The sequence below is a fragment of the Lethenteron reissneri genome, chromosome 46 (assembly GCF_015708825.2).
Source record: "Lethenteron reissneri isolate LAM-NWPU_2019-01 chromosome 46, ASM1570882v1, whole genome shotgun sequence".
Taxonomy (NCBI): domain Eukaryota; kingdom Metazoa; phylum Chordata; class Hyperoartia; order Petromyzontiformes; family Petromyzontidae; genus Lethenteron; species Lethenteron reissneri.
This window is the reverse complement of record NC_083824.1, coordinates 9,484,867-9,507,129: the sequence shown is the minus strand read 5'-3', so window position 1 is coordinate 9,507,129 and position 22,263 is coordinate 9,484,867. Positions and strand designations below refer to the sequence as shown.

The 22,263-nt window shown below is 48.7% G+C and overlaps 1 protein-coding gene across 1 annotated transcript in view; it reads right to left on the bottom strand.

Annotated features, from left to right (window-relative positions):
• MCTP1 (multiple C2 and transmembrane domain containing 1) overlaps positions 1-22,263 on the bottom strand; it is a 156,817-nt gene that overhangs the window by 103,633 nt on the left and 30,921 nt on the right. Inside the window, exon 3 of the mRNA XM_061570834.1 lies at positions 16,981-17,031. Within this exon, the coding sequence (XP_061426818.1) occupies positions 16,981-17,031 (51 nt within the window). The remainder of the gene's footprint in view (positions 1-16,980; positions 17,032-22,263) is intronic.

Here is a 22,263-nt window from a genome sequence, read left to right as displayed (position 1 = left end):
ATCTCACTGACAGCCTGCTACACGTACGAATATATAATGTTCGATTTAAAGCTTTCGTGACTGCAGAGATTCATCTTCTTGGTTTTTTCGGTAAAGTCACGTAGAAGGAAAATAATAAAATAAATAAAATAAAGCATAAAAAAATAATTCTCACGACGTTTTGGCCACAAAGCAAGCAGCCGTCTTCAGGTGGAGAACAGGTCTGTCTCCTCGACAGACCTGTTCTCCACCTGAAGACAGACTCTGTCTCCTCGACAGACCTGTTCTCCACCTGAAGACGGCTGCTTGCGTTGTGGCCGTAACGTCGTGAGAATTATTTTATTATGTTTTATTTTTATTATTTTATTATTTTCCTTCTACGTGACTTTACCGAAAGAACCAAGAAGAAAAATATATAATGTGTTACCCGGATTATAACATGCTCCGGACAGTAAAGTTCACCCCCAAACGGGGGGGGAAGGGGAGGGGTGGGTGATGCACTGCTCTGTGGTGAGAGTTCAGAGAGGACATTTCCACACCTCGTCAGAAAATGTACTTAACATCCCAACTTCTTGTTGTTGATGCCCAGTGAACTGCCACTCACTGCTGCTTACACATCGACAAGTTACTTCTCCGTGAAAGACAAGTAACTGGATGTTCCTGCTCTTCAAAATAACACAACACACTCTTTGTGAACTCCCGCCGTGTGTAACCTTAACATGGCGCGCCTGTTTCGATTTAAAGCTTTCGTGACTGCAGGGATTCATCTTCTTGGTTCTTTCGGTAAAGTCACGTAGAATGGAAATAATAAAATAATAAAAATAAAACATTATAAAATAATTCTCACGACGTTTCGGCCACAACGCAAGCAGCCGTCCTCAGGTGAAGAACAGCCTGGGGTTGTTTCAGTCAGACTCTGTCTTCTCGACAGACCTGGTCTTCACCTGAGGACGGCTGCTTGCGTTGTGGCCGAAACGTCGTGAGAATTATTTTATTATGATTTATTTTTATTATTTTATTATTATTTCCATTCTACGTGACTTTACCGAAAAAACCAAGAACATGGCGTGCCTGTTAGTGTGAGCAAGTGGGGGGGGGCGGGTGGGGGGGGGAGCCGCTCTGGACCCATTGGGCCTCCCCTCAAGACCTCATTTGCTCTGCCACAAAAGAGGCAATGATTTACTGCCCCAATTGCGCTGCATGCAACCACCCAACTCCACCTACATACAACAGCACCACCACCACCAAAGAACTTGACGAACTCGTCAAGAACCCCGTGGCCTTGAATGGAAAAATAAAGATGACTCACAGGTGACGTTTCGGGCAATGGGGGAGGGGGGTCTTCTTCGCCCCACAGCACGTGGGTAGGTCGTCCACGCCGTTCTGTTAACACGCCGGGCCCACGCCTTAGAAAAACAAAAAACAAACTTCGCCTTAAAGCTTTCGTAACTGCAGGGATTTATCGTCTTGGTTCTTTCGGTAAAGTCACGTAGAAGGGAAATAATAAAATAATAAAAATACAACATAGTCAAATAAAATTATCACGACGTTTCGGCCCCAACACAAGCAGCCGTATTCAGCTGAGGAAGGCTGCTTGTGTTGTGGCCGCGAAACATCGTGAGAATTGTATTTTTTAATGTTTTATTATTATTTTATTATTTCTCTTCTACGTGACTTTACCGAAAGAACCAAGAATATGAATCCCTGCAGTCACGAAAGCTTGAAATCAAAATTTCGCCGTTATTGTTTTTCAAACACTTGCCAAAATCAAGCGAAGACCGCTTGCGTTAAGACTAGAGATGGATAGAATGCACGGCCGTCGTACATCACCGTCCTGAGTTCCAGTGGAAGGGTTCTTACGGTCGCCTGTCAATGGGTGACGCGCGGCGCCGCATCGCGAAGGCAAAAGGGTGAAAGCGCAGAGGCGGCAACCGTGTGTTACAAACAACACAATTATTGCGGAGCGTCATTGTAAAGTCGTGTTCTCCATAACGACGCCAATGATTAGTTGGTTTTATGTACTTTGGAGTTTTTGTGTCAAAACTGCGACTGATATCTTGCCTGTAAATGTACGGCGGTTGACCAGCATTTGTTTAGGGCAGGCCTGACTGCTGACGAGTAACTGAAGGTGGAAACCGACGAACAGTTTACTGACGTTGAACAAAACCTGCTGAAATGATACACTCCCAGAAAGTTGTGTGGCCGATGGAATGTGTCAAATAAATAATAATTATTAACTTTTACGTGGAGATAAATCATAGAAAAGAGGAATATTTTCTCGTCAAGTTTCAAGTTTATTTGTAATTGGCAGAGTATTTTTTTTACTTGACAAGTGTGGACCCTGACGCCAGCACACAACGGCCAACCCTTGCGGATTACATCAGGGAATCTTTAAAGTTTACTGTGAAGCAGAAGGCACGTCATATTATTTACGATTATTATGTACCGCAGTTATAATCAGGGTGGTCGCTGGATTTGAACTTTGAACCTCTGGGACAAGGGATCAATGCACTCAAGCTTGGCCGTGTCACCTGACCCAATTCATGTAAAACGGCGATAAATACTGAGCCATTTTCCATCCACTGCTGGATGAAGGCTTCCTCGTGACCGAAATCACCGCGTTCTGCCATCGCAGTGGTGGTGTCAGTGCTGTGACCCAATTGACTCTTAAATGCGATCCAATTCCATCACTCCGTCTCTATTTTAGCCGTGCCCTCATGGGAGTTTCCTCTCTTGGATGCAGTTGTGGACAGCAGGTTTGCCCATCAGCTGCCGTTCCTCCAGGTTGCCTTCATTCGCTAATCGCCAGAACATCCGAACTCTGTGCCGTTGAGTCAAATTATTTAACAGGAATAGCAATTCCTTTTTACTTACCTGGGAAAGCCTCACCGAGTTCCGGGTGTTAATTCGAGGAGGCTCCTGCCTTAGAATGTTTGACCAACTCCATTCACGAGCGTGGAAACCCCACAAGGCGTACGGGAAGATAACACTCAAAAGCGCCGCACAGAGAGATTCACTTGACTCATGTACTGCCGTCCCTTGGCTACCTCGTGACCCAAGGCTACAACATCAGGCAAGCTCCCATCCAAATACTAACCAGGCTCTAGGTTGCTTAGCTTCCAGAATTTGGCGGATCCGTAGTGATTTAGTGATAGTAATTTTGTTTCCTTTTTAAATTGAAAAATTAAGTATTAACGAGCTGCTTTGGCAGCTGCAGAAGCGCAGATCGAGGAAAAATATAAACTAACTTGGTTAGAGCTGCATTATAACGGATAAATAATTCATAGACTGATGTTCCTGGAAACGGAGCTCTTATACGGCAGTCATAATAACCAATTCAGACATTAACAGGCCGATGCTTCGTGCATCTCCTTCACAGACGTCAAATCACAGACAAGCCACAGTTAGTGCGATTGTGGCCAATGCAACCCTAACTTTGGGCCGTACAAGTCAACCACAGTGGCCTGCGCTGTTTCAACGGACGAGGAATAGTAAGGCTACAGCAACTCTCTCTCCTGCCTGAAGCACTCTCGTCATGGCAATCATATCTCAACATTGGCATTTAGCTCATAAACATACTGCCGCTATCATAGAACCTCAAGCAGAGGTCATGGGCAAAACTAACGCAACCTATGCCCCCTCGTGCGTGTCAGCCTAGCACACGGCCTGCGAGTGGCGCTCTCCCGTGTTTGCCCGTTAATCTTCTACGGTAAATATACTTTAATAAACCTTTTCAGCCCCCCCCTCCCACCCCCCTGAAAATTGTTTCGCCGGTCGCCTATAGCCCCCTTGGCAGAAGGGGATGAAGCAAACGTCGGTGGCAGGCAAAGCCGTCCCGGGGGCGGTACGGCGAATCGGGGCGACGGCCCCGGGCCCTGCGCTTTGGGGGGGGGGGGGTGCCCACACAGTGCGGATTGCCCCGTGCCCCTCCCCCCGCACCACGCGCTTTGGGCGGCCCTGGTGTCAGCATGACGTCACGAGTGGTACAGGGCAGTGGCAAGGCGAAACAATGTTACCCCCAGGCACTCGTGAATTTCAATTCTCGTTCTCTAGTTCCCCGTGTCCGCGGACACGAGCGACTAATTGAACCCTTTATTTAGCACGAGCACGCGTGGAGCTCGGCCACATTCAGATGCAATATCTCTGAATTGCAAACGGCTCCCGTTGGCAACCAGCGCTAATTGCGTGCAGAAGCCGACAGATCTCGGGCTGATCAATTCCCAAAATCACTCCGAGCTATTGGCTTAGAGTGAGCAGATTAGTAAATATTGATCGCTCGCCTTAAAATACAGAGCACGCGTGGATTGTTTGTGCACTACGACAATCAACACGTGTTTAATTCACCACTCAAACGTATCTTCGAAAATTAATTACACTGAGCTCCCCACCATCCGTCTTGAAACAATAAAATAAGTATAACATTTTGTGGGAAAATCAACAGTGGTGTTTTTTCATGAATAGACTCGTCCTCGTCATATGACTGAGGAATTTCCACCACGAACATTGCCTCAATGTTCACTTGAGCTGGATATCGTTCAGGTTTTTTGTGCACTAAGTTTTCATTTCAAAATGCCTCCCGAGATATATTTCCCACGGAAAATAAACGTAAATAAAGGGTGGTTTGATTTTGTTTCAGTATGACACGAGATAATTTAGTAAAATAATACACATATATAAGCAGACAACAAAGCCTCCTTCCCATATCGTGTTGCTTCACATGACAAAAAACACTATTTTATACATTAATTCTAGATTTGAAGCTTTCGTGACTGCAAGGATTCATACTCTTAGGTTTTTTCGGTAAAGTCACGTAGGCTAAACAAATTATTAAATAATAAAATATAAAATAATAGAAATAAAATAATAAATAACGACGTTTCGGAGGCAACACAAGTCTCTGTCATCAGGTGGGACCGTCACAGCTAAATTTACTGTATCAAGTGATTTTAGCTGTGACGGTCCCACCTGATGACGGAGACTTGTGTTGCCTCCGAAACGTGATTTATTATTTTATTTCTATTATTATTTCTATTGTTTTACACATCCCATCAGTCTGGACACGCCTAAGCAAAACTCAGGGTCGGCTTCGACATTCAGCGTCTCATCAGCAGAGCTGGGTGAACTTAAACCAACGCTGATGAACTGCCAGATGTTTATGGACAACGGGACCCTTCCTCCCCACGAGATACGGGGTCCTAGCATTTCCCAAAGTGAAGGTGGCACAAGGGAATGTTTGACCAGCGGCTTGCTTATCTACAAAGGCCGAGTGTTTAGTTACGAGGCTGCCTCCTCCTCACCTGGATCCTGTTCCTCACATCTTGAGCAAGACGCAGCTGTGCCAGGCATCGCGAGAGAGAGAGAGTGAGTGCCGTGTGAACCTCCGACAACAAATGCCGAAGTGAGATTGTCATGGTTCCGTCCACCCACCGTGCCTGTGTCTTCTTTCCATTGCACCGTATTTTATTTATGAATTGGGGAAGTGGGGGGGGGGGAAAGATGATCGGTGTCTGCAGAGGGCAAGTGCCACCTCGATTGAAAAGTCTGCGCTCACCTGCGCTTCAAGGTGACCGCCTTTACCTGGCACTGCCTCTATCACACGAGAGTGAGTGATGCGCGCGTGCGTATCTGCGTGCGTGTCTGTGTGCGTGTCTGTGTGCGTGTGCAGTTAGCGTGCCGCGCTACGAACCCGGCAACCCGAGCTCGAATCCCGCTCACGGCCAACACCAGTGACGATTATCTGAACCGGTCCTGGGCCTCCCCTAAGGTCGACTCAGCCTCAAATGAGTACCTGGTGCGGTGTGTAAACATCGCCACTGGGGAGACAAAGGCGGTCGGGCGTGGTGCTGGCCACCCACCCCCTCGTGTGCAGTGCCGGCCTTCACAGGTGCTCACTAACAGCACTTGCCCCAACAGTATTTCAAGGCTACACGGGGGATATTTGTCTTTGTGCTTTGAATAACTCAGCTGTTACGTCACGTATCGGGCCCTCACGTAGCCCCACAGCCCCACGGGGTCCCCCATCCCGGTGCGATATTTGTGCACGGTGTAAAACTGTCACCCTCTACAAAAGTGTCAATTTTGCATGGGTTGCAGCCCCTGCAATTTACCCTCTCACGCCACTTCTGCGGGAAGGGCATCCACTCGAGGTTATTTCGGCCTACTCTCTTCCACGTTGGTCAGAGGTATATATTTTTCTGGATGTTCACAAATCCACCCCTTTTCGCACATATCTATGTATCATTAACATCACGTGCACTTGTTTACTTCAAGTACATTTAAGCATTTTCCCACATGTTTTTGAAGCAATATGCACTTTCTTTTTGTCCAGTAACCTAGTATTTAGTAACCTACAGTTGCACGATGGTGTAACCATCATTTTCAGCAGGTGCCCACAGATCCCATTTTTTCACACGCCCGCATAAAAACCTCGATCTCCAAACAAGCCAAAAACCCACCTTTGCACAGTACTCATAATGACATGAGCAGCAATGATGCAACCCCACAACGAAGCCTAGCAACGCGGTACTACCATTATGTCATGATGCCAATCATAAAATAATTCACAGCCCTTTGTCGATCCACTGCTGGACAAATGCCACGGGGGTTATCCCTCGCCGTGGCCGGGAATCGAACCAGGATCACGGGGTTCACGGAGCTCAGTGAGCGATTCAGCTGCAGAACCGCTGCACCACCACTCCGCTCCTACCACTGTGCACAGAGGAGAATATGTGATGGCACGCTCAATATCACACCTGTGTTGTCGTGTTAACTATTTATATTGAGTAAGCACGAGTCTCCCCCGGCCTCCCTGCACCGCTTCTTAATATTTTGCTCCATTTTTTCGTTGTCAATGTCCACGTTTGTGACGGTGACAGGGGGCATGGGAAGGGAGAGATCGTGGCTGACGATGATGAATCTGTCGTTGAGTAAATTCAAAGAATTGATATCGTATGCACGATGGCAGTTTGTATTGAAACACTATATATCAATGTTATTATGCGGTATATCGTGATGCATTCATGAACCAATTACCTGGGCCTTAGCTGGTCAAATAAAAAATTGGGTAATCCTCAATATTAATTTATTTATTTTACGAATACCAAACTAACTATAGTGATAGCAAATTGTGTGTTTAATTATAAATTATTGACAATGTATGCCACATGCATGGGCATTTAATGAGCAAAAACAGTTGATAAGGTAGACAGACAGACACATGTGACGAGACGCGTAATACAAGCGAGACAAAGAGAGAAAAATTGATTGATTCTTAAATTGAATCACAGCCTCAAAATTGTGAGAATTCATCAAACCGCCGTGGAAGGGTGAAGCATTAACGATGCCGAGTTATGACTGTATTTCAATAAGAACGAATACAAATGGTGAATTTATAGCAATCGGCGAGCGCGTGAACGCCCCCGCTTTTTGAGACAATCTCACGGAAAAACACCGACTGCTCAAAGTCCCGCGGTGCTCGAAACATCGTTACTTTTATCATTAATAACTGTGGCAAAATAAATAAACATGACGCCGGATCACAAATGTACCTCCACCAGTGGCCTCAAAAGTGTTGCAACACTGCCGTCGAAACAGAACAACTTGACGCTCCCTGCCACGCTCGGGTAGACGCCACCGACGCCACGGGGTCACGGGGTCACGGGTCACGCACCGGCAGGGGCGGCACGTGGAGAAAGAGTCGTCCGTACCTGAGCAAACGTCGCAACTCCGCGCACTAAACAACGCTCGGCCTGAATAGCCATGCAACAACAACGACAACGAAAAAACACCACTTCCTGAAGACCTGGCACTGTGGTCACCTCCTTGTCTTTTGAATCTATATTGAAAACTCTCTTTTTTTTTACTAACCACTGCTGAATAACCCATCACGTAAACCCCCGGTCATCCATAATCTTAATTTGAAGCTTTCGGCTAACCATCGAACAAAGACGGTCACTTCATCGCGCGCTTTCAAATGCGCTTCTACGGCCGTCTGGAACGCTCTTCCTTCCGATATGAGGAAGCCGCTGGTGCTATGCACTTTTAAATCTAGATTGAAAGCGCCTTTCTTTATAACTGCTTATTGTGTTTAGTTTGCCGTCTTTCCCCCGTACCTCCGATTAGTTCAGTTGGCTACGCACGATCGCGAAAGAAGCATACATACAAACGTACGTCTCTTGCCACCGTAAAAAAAAAGAGCAAATGTGACCATCTGACGGGCGGCAGGGGCAGGTTTATCTTATTAGATTTGAATTATAATCCCCGCCATTGTCGGGAACACTACGTTCACCGCGAGCTATTCTTTCAGGAACGGAGATTACGTTTTTTTTTTCTGTGGCGTGCAGCGATCGGCGCTGGCTCGTGCGCCAATTGCGAAGTCTGCGGAAGCTGTAATTAATATTAATAATGGCTTTGACAAGGAAGAATAGACACGCGTACGCATGGGTTCTGTATCGCTTTCCCGCTTCTTTCCGAGTTGCACAATGAGTTGACGTTGAGATTAATCGAATTGAATGTGGACTGAATTAATTGCTGCACTGCAATCGACAATCTTGCAAATGAGGCATTCCATCTTAAGACGTTGTCCACGTGAGAAATATGTTTACACATACGGTATAACATAATAGAGTGCTGCCCAACTCACAGCCCCCATAACTACAACAACCACCAAACAAAGACAAAGATCCCCCGTATAGCGTTAACTGACTCTAGGAGCAAGATGTTAGCGAGCACCAATGAAGACCACGACGGCACATGATGTGGTGGGTGGCCAGCACCACGCCCGGCCGCCTTTGCCTCAACAGTGGTGATATTTACACACCGCACCAGGTACGCATTTGAGGCTGAGTCGACCTAGGGGAGGCCCAAGACCGGTTCAGATAATAGCGTAGGCCGTGAGCGGGAATCGAACCTGTGTCGCCGGGTTCGTAGCTTAGCGGAGCGCTAACTGCTCCACCACTGCTCCCCACGCACTGGTGGTCACCCAGCCACGTGACAAACAGGCTCAACCCTGCTTGGCTTGCGAGATCCGATGAGATGCATGCAGGGTGATGTGGTCGCGTGCGTGCGTGCACCCTGCTGCCGTGTGTTAACATCGCCACTTTGGGGGAGACAAAGGCGGCCAGCCACTCACCCACCCACACCCGCAATGCTGCCCCTTCATAGGTGCTCGCTAAAAGCAACGTGTCCCTACAGTGTATCAATGCTCCATACAGGAGATCTTTGTATGCGTGTGTACCCGTCGTCGGCACGTTTTTATTTACGTATCCAAATCCTCTCTATGTATCTAAATCCTCCCTCTGAAATGTTGACTTTAGAAACACGTGTCCCCCTTGACAAAGCTTGGTTGACGTTTTAGATTTAATTCTGTTGAATACACATTTGCCTTTGCCATTGTACTGCAATGATGCCCCAAATTCCTCCGGCACCAATGCACGCAAAACAAAGGCTTTTTTTATTCATTTCTCTCAGATCATTTACAATCAAAGTATCTCAGCAGCAGAACCAAAACAAAAGGCAATTAAAACCAACGGCTCTGCACAAGCCGCGTTGATGATATCGTAGACTCGGTGCGTTTCTCACAGCAAGAAGCCGACATCAGCTGTCAACGTTTCACGGCTGATCTATCCGTCTGAGACAGATGCTTTTCCATCTCCTCACGATCTACAGTTGTTTTTTCTCACGGACAGTTCCGTCAAAGCGCATCGCACCGTGCCCAACAGATGTCTCGCAGTGTCCCTACCAAATAATCCATTCACTAATCTCTCCCCCCACCCCTCTTCCATTTTTCCCGCAGAATCATCTCATCACAGCCTCAGCTGTAACCCTCTGAGGTTAATGTCCCACGCATGCCACCAGCCTTCTCATCAGACTTGTCTGCTCGCATTCATTCTCTCTCAGTACATCTACACTCTGACTCTCACCACACCAGCCCAAATTGCTCCGTTCTTCTGTAGCACCACATCTCAAAACGCATTAGCTCTTCCATAATAGAGGGTTTTTTGGGGGCTTAGATTGCGTAAGAATAAATGTGTCGTTGAACGCACCACCTCCCGACACAGCCAAATATCCCTCTATTTAGAAGCGAAATAGGAGGATTTCTCCACAAATCTGGCTGTCGCCTGATGATGCTGGTTGCAATTACTGGAGAGACGTCGTGCTCAGATTCTAAATGTCGTGGATTTACTCTCCCAATACACCGGTGTGCTGTACTAGTGACGAATTGGCACGTTCTGTTCACGTGACAAACCTTACTAGTTGGCTGTGTCAGATGGTGGCGGGTTTAACGACATATATTTACGCAATCTAACCCAAAACACCTCTATTACGGATAATATTGGTCACAAAAGGCTACGTGTTCAGCATTCGCTCTTTTCATCTCTCATCCCTGTTTCACCGGTATATCACGCTACACTTCACCGTCGCCAAACCGATGTAAAATACTTAATGCGAGCCAACAGCAAGCGAGGACATAGGGCAATTATCGGTAGATACTCCAGCCACTTTTGACCTTACCGCACTGGGCTTCACATCCGGCTATCCACTATTAATGAAAATAATAGTTGAGCATCTTCTTGGTTCTTTCGGTAAAGTCACGTAGAAGGGAAATAATAAAATAATAAAAATAAAACATAATAAAATAATTCTCACGACATTTCGGCCACAACGCAAGCAGCCGTCCTCAGGTGAAGACCAGGTTTGTCGGGGAGACAGCGTCAGACGTTGTGGCCGAAACGTCGTGAGAATTATTTTATTATGTTTTATTTTTATTATTTTATTATTTCCCTTCTACGTGACTTTACCGAAAGAACCAAGAAGATGAATCCCTGCAGTCACGAAAGCTTTAAATCGAAAAATAATTGAGCACATTTGGTATTCGCGCACCATTCTTATAGAGCACGGCTCTCATGTCGGCATTATGTTCCACAGGCACAGCCTGCAGGAGGCTTCACAGTAGAGGGTGGTGTTGCTGTGTGTGATCTCAACTGAGTAATTTGCGAGTCGGTTTTATTTTAACTTGGCTAATTTGGACGATGACGCCCGGCGCAAATGACATCGCGCGATCGTTCATGTGCTTTGTGCATGTTACAAAAAAAAATTTTTTTATCTCACACCTCCACATCTCACGCCTCAATATTTGACCCCTCGATATCCCACAACCTGAGAAAGTGACACTTGTACGGAGATTAAGATTGATGCAAACGGTGCCAAGACTATGATCGATACCCCTCGCGAAAGTCGCAGGCGGGGAGAACTGATCCAACAAGAAGGGGTGGTTCATGGGTCCAGTTATGTTGAGTGATGCAAATTTAAAATCATGCTTGCGAACAAAAAGACAAGGTTTTAGTTTTGGTTTTCGTTCTGCCATTCTTGCTTTGATCGCACTGGGCTGAATGTATTGCCACCGCCAGCGACGGTTATTTATTTGTATTTTTTGCAGCGGTGATTTTTTTTTTTATCAGCGCCATAAGCCAAGATGGCTTGGACATGTCCTCAGAATGGACCAGGACCCAAGACCATCCTGGCGCAACACCGCCAAGGACGAGCTGGATGCGACGATCGACCTCTCTTAAAACGAGGCTCAACATGTTGCCAAGGACAGGAAGAGGTGGATGGAACTTATGTCCCATCGGGGATGAAGAAGATTAACTAACTAACTAACCATAATCAAAGTCTCTGGATCACAGGTTCAGTGCGCTGCTGTGACCACTGCACCATGGTAGCATCTGTCAGCACCGCAGCTGAAATAAAGGGGGCAAAGCAGCGTCAATCCACCACCCACAAACTCCTCTGTCCAACCAGCGGTTAAAACAGGTTATACCGCAGCTAGTCAATGGGCAGGTTGCATGTGGTGGGGTGAAGTGTGGGTACTCCCACCTCTTGCAAGACGTCTGGCCAGCGTGGACAAGCAGGCCCATCGAGCGGCGCTGTCTAGAGCAGTGGTTCTTCATTGCAAGGCCCGTGGGCTCGTAACAGCCCCGACAATACACAAGTGTGAAGAAAACAACCCCTTGCAGGCGGCATGGAGGACCTCACGCTGATGAAGTCTTATCGGTGAAAGTGCCCCCCCCCCCTGAAAATTAGTGAAGAACAACTGCTCAAGAGCTCCCTCCAGTAAGGCCCTTTTGTGAGCAATAGGCGTCAGCAAGCAATTACAGGGCCACATCGTTACCAGCTATTCTCTCGTTTGTAAGTGGGGCAATATTCCTTAAGGACACTGCTCTCGTCCTCTGCAATATTTATGTCTTTGTTTTTGTAGCTGCTGCTGTGCTCACAATCCACGGACCTCCTCCGTAAAGTAGCTGGGCAATTGGCTAAACGGGATAATGCATGTAACAAATCAAATAAACTCAAACACTCATTTACGTAAAATGTATGGAACTTCTTTCACACTGTACGTAGCCAACCGTACCAATCGGAGGTGTGAGAGAAGGACAATAAACTGAACACGAAAATTAGTTCGAAAGAAATACGTAATAATGGATAATATGGTGGTGACACTGCATTCATTCAATGTATGGGGTCTTCCAGTCGGTTCAGTAACAGTCTAAAATTATAAAGTAGATTTTACATCGCGTATTAAAATACCAAAAAATACCAATACAAATTTGGCAACACTAGAGCATGCAGCAGGGTAGCTCACCATCGGTGGTTTAGTTCGTCAATTCTCCGCCACTTGTAACACGCTGGGTGACAATTTCTCCGCCACTTGTAACACGCTGGGTGACAATTTCTCCGCGGGACGAAATGTACGAACATCACTCATCTGCGATGTGTCCGCTCTTCTGCAAGTAGCGCCCCGGTGGTTATTGTGCACGTCGTGTAAACGCACGCACCGCGTGTCCACGGCTGCAGGCGAAATTCTACATTAAATCGTCCTCCCGTACATATGTTCCGCTATGAGATATGGATTCCTCTCACGGAGAGAGTTTCACCCACTCGCCGTGTATTGAGGCATTATCGCTAAACAGCAGCCACTCACACGCGAAACATTTTTTGACGGCTAAAAAAAAAATCCACGATAACGTGTGAGCCGAAAACTGATCAGAAAACGTAACACAAAAAATACGGTGGCTTACAGCGTGGCCAAGTACGGCCAAACAACAACAACAACCGCCATTCGCCACTAAGTGGCGGTGACGTCACCACGACGCTTGTGCCAGGCCATGTGCACCTTGAGGCCACGTGAAGTGTCAAACGCCCGCTGACAGGTCACGGGGCAGACCCAGCAGGTGCCACGGGTCGACTAACCGAGATGACCGAGATGAGTGGCTGATGCACCACCTGTGCCCCCTACTGTACCAACTTGCTGTGCTTTAGCCACCCGGCGCTCCGCTCGTTGTTGTGAGCGTCGCTCCTCCGCCCTCCGTTGTTGTTGGAGGGCGACTGCCTCCAACTGCACAGTAGCGTCCTTCACGAGCCTCCTCCACAGAGGCCAAAAACACAACCCCCATGACACGCATGGTGCATGAAGGCCCTCATCTAGCAGTCGATTGACTAAATGGCGGTACACATTTACCGTACGCACCATGAGGTGAAAACGGTAATGAACAAGGCGGGCGCAGTGGGGTAGTGCATTGCGCTATGAACCCGGCGAGTTTAATTCCCGGCCACGGCTATGACGTCAGTGGCGAATGGCACCAACGGTCCCACACCGACGAGTACAGGAAACGGCGTGGTGAAGTACGGTTAAACGAGCCCCGAGACCAACTCAGTTGTGTGCGGGGGGAGACAATTTACCAAACGGTGCGTGTGACAAAGAGACGCGCCACTGCCACTGACGTTCCCCATCAAAGTGTCCGCAATGCCGCTCGAGCACATCTCGAGATGTGTACATCAATCGACGTGAGATAAAGGGACGAAGAAGCCCCGGCGATTGAGACCAGTTCAGGCGCCACGCCGCTGCGTGCACGCTCCGGAACTGCGTATTCATTAGCGAGGAGATCCGCAAAAGGCGCGTGGCTAATGCACACTGCCCCCACCCACCCACCTCTCTCCCAAACACCCGCCACTGAAGAGGTCGCGGTTGAACGCATTGCAATTAAAACACACATTTGTGTGCAGACGCACTCAATGCAAGCGAGGATTATTTTTAAAAACAGCCGTCCGCTGGCTGCAGGGCATTACAACGCGCGAATATTACCGAAACGTTTAGAAAGCAAATCGCATAGATTGCTGGCAAGGTGTTCCTCCTCCTCCCTCCCCCCCCGCACTCGAACCCTCCGCCATCGGTCAGTTGGACAACATGTAAAAAATTATTAAAATACAATTTTTAAATATATATCGTGGATTACCAAAAAGAATGATAATTATGAATTTATTTACAATTATGAATTTATTTACAATTATTAATTTATATACAATTATAAATGCTCAGTCGTTTGTCAATCCACTGCTGGATTAAGCACCCCGCCCCCACCCCATGTTGTGGTGATAGTGGGCATTGTTTGACCATACTTCACCGCACTGGTCGGTTGCGGATTGTCAAAAGGACCGGCTCAGGTATCACTCGTCGGTGGTCATAACCAACGTGGCCCCGAATCACACTCGGTTCGCCAAATTTATCGCGCAGCGCGCTAACAGCTGCGCCACTGATCCCGCCTTCCGCCGTCTACAGGAGCGCGCTATAGTACTCCGAAAACACACGGTGCACGAGAGCAATTGTTGATAGCGGGAGCTGCGACGTGCAAATGTGTTTCGCACAGCAGCAGCATTTGCATTCCGACCAAAAACACATTTCCCCATTGAGCCTGCATTTCAGCACATTTCAATAGTGTGCGATCCGGCAGACAAAATGTGTTAATGTATTTCATTCAACAACCTGCTGCTGCTGCCACAGTAGCAGTGGCAGCAACACGCTGACCAAAAAAAAAACCCCGCTTGTTTTGCCGTACGGCCTGGCCTGGCAGTCGGGCAAATGTCCACACTGCGTTCTGCCAATTGTCCACGGCCGAACTCGTTAATTGTGTGCAGATTACAGCGTTTTCGATATGAAGGCCTCGGCAAACACAATGCCGCGAAATTCGTTCGTCTCCATCGTCAGTGGCGGCCGATTTCCAGGAGGGCAACGGATTGCTCGACGGAGCCCGAGTGGTGAGAGGCTCCCGTCAGGGACAGCCGTCGTCAAGGCAAGCTGCGCCCTCGCGCACAGAGCGGACGTGGGACTCACCTCCTCTTTGGCCCGTGGGCCGCCACGAACCGTTCGCTCGCCGCGACACAAACACGGAGGAAGAGGAAAGGGGTTCTCGTTATCTCGCCCTCGCTTACCCCCCCCCCCCCCCCCCGCGGCACCTTTAGTCCCCCCACCTTCCGCGGCAGCCATCATCGTCATGATATTTATCAGCCATAATCTATCCACTGCTGAATAAACCATCACGCAAACTGCGGCCAGCCTCGCAGCAGCAGCTGCTTTTGGCTGATCGTCGAGCAAAGACGGTCACTGCATCGCGCGCTTTCAGATGCACTTCTGCAGCCGTCTGGAACGTTCTTCCTTCCGATATGAGGAAGCCACTGGTGCTATGCACTTTTAAATCTAGATTAAAAGCTCATTGCTTTAGAACTGCTTGTTGTGTTTAGTTTGTTGTCTTTCCCTCGCACCTCCGATTAGCACGGTTGGCTACGTACGGTGCGAAAAGGTCAACATCAGTTTAACACGTAGACTTTACGCGGCCAATATTATGCATAAGAGGGTTTTTTGGGGTTAGATCGCGTAAATCTAAGTGCGCCGTTAAACCCGCCACCACCTGACACAACCAATTAGCAAGGTGAGTCACGAAGACAAAACATGCCAAAACGTTTTTCGTTCAGCACACCGGTGCAAAACGTCGTACTCGGATTGGAAATTGTCGAAGGTCAACATACGTGAATGTGTGCGTTTGTCTGTCGCTCAGCGCAATTCCGAGCGTGCCACCTGTCCCTCTGTCCTTCTTTGCGCACACTTTTCCGCGTCGTTCCCATTCTCTTGGACAATTTCACAACCCAGCCCCTGCTATCGGGGGGGGGGGGGGTAGCGGGGGGTGTAGCACTGCACCGTCAGGTTCGAGCTATTGTGTGGATCGGGCAGAATCGATGCACTGCTGCGAAGGAAACTAACAAAGAGACCAAAAAACCACCACGCACTCGCAACGCCGCGCTGAAAACGGAGGGCCGCCGCACAGGAGGCCAATCACGTCCGTGCTTCTCTCGACACGTCTAAGGTTCGCTCAGACTCGGGCCAGAACGATGCGCCGATTCATTAATATCGGCCGTGATTATTGGTTTCGTTGTTATTACGAAGATGACGACGCAGGCATGGACGTGGCGCGACGAGTGTGTGCGCCGGCGTGCGATGGGGTCGAACGTCATCCCTGCGGCCACGAAAGGCTCGCGAGCAATTGACACATCTCACAAAAAGCTAATTGACGACAAATACTTTGGCGGAATCGCTGGGGTAGGGGCGGGGGTCGGGTGGATCCTTCCCTCCATAATTTCACGCCGTTACTGCCTATAAACTGAGTTTACAAACAAAACGATACAGCTGTCGGGCTGTGACGGTTCCACCTGAAGACGGAAGCTTGTGTTGCCTCCGAAACGTCGTGATTTCTATTTTATTTTACTTTTATTAATTTTAATTTTTTACCTACGTGACTTTACCGAAAAAACCTAAGAATAAGAGCTTTAAAGCTTTCAGCAAGCGAGTGATTGAAACATCAAGCAAGTAACTGCACAAAAAATGTACAAGGTAAGTCACTGCGCACAGCAGGAATCAGACGTACGACAAATATTTCCCGATCTGTTTTCGGGTCGTTGTTGTTCGGCGCGATGCCCAAAATATTCTCCACGCTATGCGAGCTTCTTCTTCAGGCACAGCGCACACGCGGAGCGAAACGTCGGACGTCGCGACGAACAACGCACGGCGGCAGCGGCACAACAGGACGGGCCAGCACGTGTCAGCCAGCGTCGGCCCGCGTTCACCCGCGCGGACCCGCGGAGTCACACTCAACAACCGAGTGGAGCGGCTCTTACCTCTGTCCTCACGCCGAGACCGGAGTGGCTCTGCTCCATCGCGGAACGGCTCTGCGAACGGACACGCGCACACGCACGCCGTCAGTACCCGCCGCCAGTAACCAGCCGCACCGCTCGGCTCGGCCCGCGCGTGTCCAAGTTACAAACCCGCACCGACGAACACCCGCCGACGCCAGACCTCCTCCAAACGCCCCCCGGCAGATGCACTCTGCTCGACGCGCTCGAGTTCTCTGCGGTGTTATCGGACGACAGCGCAATTCCGCGTGGGGTTTTTTTTTTTAACCCTTCGGGGGGGGGAGAGGAGAGGACCAAGCGCACACACAGAGAGAGCGAGAAAGTGGCGTCGGTCACAGGAGCGGGTCAAGGAGCGCCACGTGGTGGTACCGGGCGAGCACCAGTGCGGGGGGAGGGGGTTTGCGAATTCCCCCCCCCCCCCCCCCCCGTGACCGAGCCATGTCGCATGGCTAAATTCGGAGACGCGCCAGCGGGGAGAATTCATCCGAAAAGAGTGTCCTGAATTACAGCGGCGGCGCCAATTAGTGTCAGAACAAAACATTTCTGGGTGCGCTTTAATCGGGATTTGTCTTCTTTCCCTTTTCTTTATTTATTTACTTTACTACGACGACTGAGGCTGCTCGGTCGGTGACGGAGTTCAAGTCGTATATTGGCCACCCTTTTTAGCCTTCTTCATTTCCCCACGGGACGGAGGAACTGCCCCCGAAAAAAAACGAAGAGAGGTTGAATTTTCCTCTTCTTGGTTCTTTCGGTAAAGTCACGTAGAATGGAAATAATAAAATAGTAAAAATAGCACGTAATAAAATAATTCTCACGACGTTTCGGCCACAACGCAAGTAACCGTCCTCAGGTGAAGAACAGGTCTGTCGAGAAGACAGCGTCTTCTCTCTCTCTCTCGACAGACCTGTTCTTCACCTGAGGACGGCTGCTTGCGTTGTGGCCGAAACGTCGTGAGAATTCTTTTATGTTTTATTTTTATTATTTTATTATTTTCCTTCTACGTGACTCTACCGAAAGAACCAAGAAGATGAATCCCTGCAGTCACGAAAGCTTTAAATCGAAATTTAGGTTGAATTTTATTGGCGAGAGGGCAACGTGCCGACCCCCTACGGTTCGGTGTAATTAGCTTTAGTCCCAGCAAGATTGTCTCAGGGTCCAGGTGTTGGCAGAAGCGTGAGATAAGGAGCGCTTCGCAAATAGCAACACAGGGGACCACAGGATCCTCATTTCAACAATTATCGTCCCCCCTTGTCCTAATTCCCACGCGGGAGAATTACTTCTCTCAGCGGGCAAGGCAGTCCTGGAGGGAATGTATGCACACAAGAGAATCAAGGCTGCACATGGATGGATTGTTGCATCGTTGAGACCGCGAGAGATGGCAATGGCTTGGGGGGGTCTTTATCCATCAGTGGAGACACCATCAGTGATGATGATGAACCCACGCAAATGGTTAGAAAGGAGGGAACAAGCAACAGTGGGTGCCCACAGTCAAGATGGAAGCGATAAAATCGGCTGTTGGGACAGGTAGTCTTAGCGAGCACCTATTAAGACCATTTTGGTGCATGGGAGGGTGTTGTGGCCAGCATAATGCACGGCAGTTTTTGTCTCACCTGTGCTGACGTTCACACACTGCACTAGGCACTCCTTTAAGATTGAGTTCATCTTGGGGAGGTCCAGTACCGATTCAGACACTACTTGCCAAGTAATTTAGCTACGGCGTGGATTCAAATGCAGGTTACCGGGTTCATAGGGCATAGCGTGAACCACTGCACCACCACTCCCCGCAACACAACAACAGCCACTAAGTGACAGTGACATCACCACAGCAGCACTTGTAACTAGCTCGGTGCACTTTGAGGCCACGTGAAGTGTCTGAAGGCTTGCAGACAGGGGTCATGGGACAGAGACCTAGATGTATTGAGTTAACTACCTGAAATGACTGGCAAACACACTCAAATACTACAGCATAAAGCACTTTAGTATGGCAAGACACAAAGTTTTTTTTACTGGGATAGCAGGGATTGACATAACTATCACATACCAATTAGGCAGATCACAGACACGTCCCATGGGCCAGTGATTGGCCGAGGTGCCAGCTTCAAAGAGTGGGGGGCCCATCATATTCCTTTTCTTTTTTTCTCCAAAAGTATTGCATTGTTAACAAAACGATTCAGGTACACAACATAGCACAACACACATATCGCAGTACAATGAAAGCCTGTCTAAAACCGCGTGTTTCAATAAACTGTTTCAATAAAATCTACAACCCCTGGTGTCATCATCCTAAGCTCTGATTGTTCTGTAAGAGATGAAAATGAGGGTGGGGAATGGGGGGAGTGCTTGAATGCCCGATTGAATGCTCTTAAGAATCAATGCCCACTGCGGGAGAGATAGTGAATGGGCCCATCACATTCTTGTCTGTCCAGTGCTCGCCGAGCTGCATTGGCTTCCGGTCGTCGAACGAAAACATTGCAAGGTTCCACTCATGACACACAAAGTGATTTCCACAAATACCTTGCGGATCTCGACAAGGAGCATAAACCTTCACGCGACACTCCGCTCATCCTCACAGCGGCAGCGGCCTTTGGCTAAACCATCGAACGAAGTCGGTGGCCGCATCGCGCTGCTTTCAGGTGCGCTTCTGCGGCCGTCTGGAACGCTCTTCCTTCCGATGTTAAGATGCCACTGGAGCTGTGCACTTTTCAATCTATATTAAAAACGCATTTCTTTAGAACTGCTTTTTGTGTTTCGTTTGTTGTCCTTCCCCCGCACCTCCAATCAGCACGGTTGTCTACGTACGGTGAGAAAGAAGTCCAACATACGTACATGTACATTGTACCAGGGCCCACGCCAACCATGTTACGCCACTGTGACCGAAAGACCCAGTGCCGTCCGCTTCGCAATGAACGTTAGAGACCTCGTGAGTCGGCCATTGCGTGCCCTACAATTTGGAAAATCGCTACCACAAATGATTCGACAGGGGGTAACAGCACAGCAGCAATCATCACCACCGCAACTGCGACAGCTTGCCAGGACCCTCCCGAAGAAGAGACTCGGCGAGGCTTTCCTGGATAAAATAAGCGAAGCGGTAATAAAATTAATAATGAAGTGGCTCGATCGAGTGCCAGAGTGTCACAGGCTGAAATCGAGGCGAATGTCTTTTGGTGACGGCACCGAAAATCAAACGCTTTTGTCCCACAAAAGCCACCCAAATCCCACGACGGCCGCATGTACACGCGGGGCTGCCCCGTCACGTGCAAGCCCACTAAATAATGTCTACGGCGAACGTACGCGCCAGCTAAGCCCATCGGGGATTACGGCGGAGGGAGATTAAGTATCAGCGTCCGGGATTTATTTGTATTTATTTTGTGCAATATTACACGCGGCGGCACGGCGCGCACGATAGGGCCTGGCATTAGAACGACCCGATCAAGCCCATGGCATTTCGAAGCTTAACTAAACTATTAAGTTTTTTTTTTATATTTTACCAGGCAAGAACCAAGAGGGGCCTCCCTCATGCCACAGAGTCAATAGCGCCCTAGGCCAAATCAACAACTTCGCAAGTACATACAAATACACATTGGTGGGGAGGCGGTGGGGCCTCGAACGGATTTGACAAATGTATGAGGCGTGTGTACACAGTTGGGAGGTTGCTCCTACTCTGCTGCTGCATTACCGAAGCCCTCCATCTGTGTAGACTCAGGCTCAACGCCGTACATCCTTCTATTGTGCCTTTGACTGGCTCTCCCTCGCTCCCTGCGAAACCTCCCTCTCTGCCCTCTACTCCCCCTTCGCAGTCACATTTGTGTCCAGTCGCGTGTGGCGGGGTAAACTGTGGGCGATGTCTCATCGGCGTGGAAGAGTAGACCAAATACGCTCGAGGGTTCCCTCTCGTGGAGGCTGTTGTAGCAGATGACGTGGCGTGAGCGAGCGAGCAGGCGACGACTCGCAGGGTTGCGCCGTTAATTTTCTTTTTTAAATGTGGACCGCATTGGAGTCGGCCGAGCCAACGGCTGCGTTGTAAAGGCGATCTTTGGCGTGGGCAGCGCGTTCGCTAGCAGCCAAGGCCCGCGAAATAATTTGGTGCGGCCCTGCCAAGACAACCGCAGGCGAGTCTCGAAATTCAATAAATCTAGGAGCAAACCTGGAAAAGCAGTTGCGAGTAGCAACAACATCATCAATACCAGCTAACATCACATGCCTCGCCAAAGAGAAGCAGTTCCAGCCATCACATTAGGGGTGAGTTAATTAAATGTTTGAACAAATATAACAGGCATATTTTTAAGTTGATAATTTTGTATGGCCCGTGAATGATGTTATGAATATCCAAATGGCCCTTGGCAGAAAAGAGGTTCCCCACCCCTGGACTGTAGGGGCAGGAGGGGGCGGCGGTTTGGACGCAGTGAAATAATATGTACAATTTGCATGAGGTGTACGTGCAATGTGCGTCGATACGCATTGCAATTTTCGTTGCCTGCACGGCTGGAGAGTTCGCACGACAGCAAGGGTGGCAAGATAAGTGCGCGTTGAAGGAGCCGTCACGTGGCCCTCGGGCACTCGCGCAGAGCAGCGTAGAACACCGCCAAGTGTGTTTTAGAGAATGCCCCGCAGAAGGTGATACCACCGAAGCACTTTGGAGCTCCCGTTGAATCGACCGCTTTGATCCAAAATCATCACTGCTCCAGAGCTGCTCATTACACGCCGGTCAAAGCAACATTCAAAGCCAGAATGTTATTTTATTGTTGTTGTTGTTGTTGACCAATTGAGCCAAACTATTTATTTTATGCAACGTGTTATGTTGTTGTTTTGTGCAGTTATTGGTGACCAGGATGAAGACCATCAACACCACTTTCCTCGAGTGCTCATTTTTAATAACAAGTGTCAGCAACACAATATTCGATCCCAGGATCTTAGCTGTACCAGCTCAGTGTTATTGCAAAGCAATTGCTATTCAAATCCGTCAATTCGCTAATGATGTATATGCTCCAAAATCAAACAACCCGGCTTGCCATCAATGTCATACGGGTGGTGATGGACACATTCCAACCTACGCAGCTCTGCAAGGGTACCGGGTACTCATTATATTTGGCCGGAAATAATCATCTTAAAATAACTATAATTAAGGACCAACAGTGTTTCCTCGATGTTCCATTTGCACAACATCGGGAGGTGGGGTATTGTGCGTAGACATCGGGGACCGAGCCGACAGCAGTCGTTGGGATGTAAAGTCCACAGCGTTTGCTGTCATGTTAACAGGGGGAGCAGTAC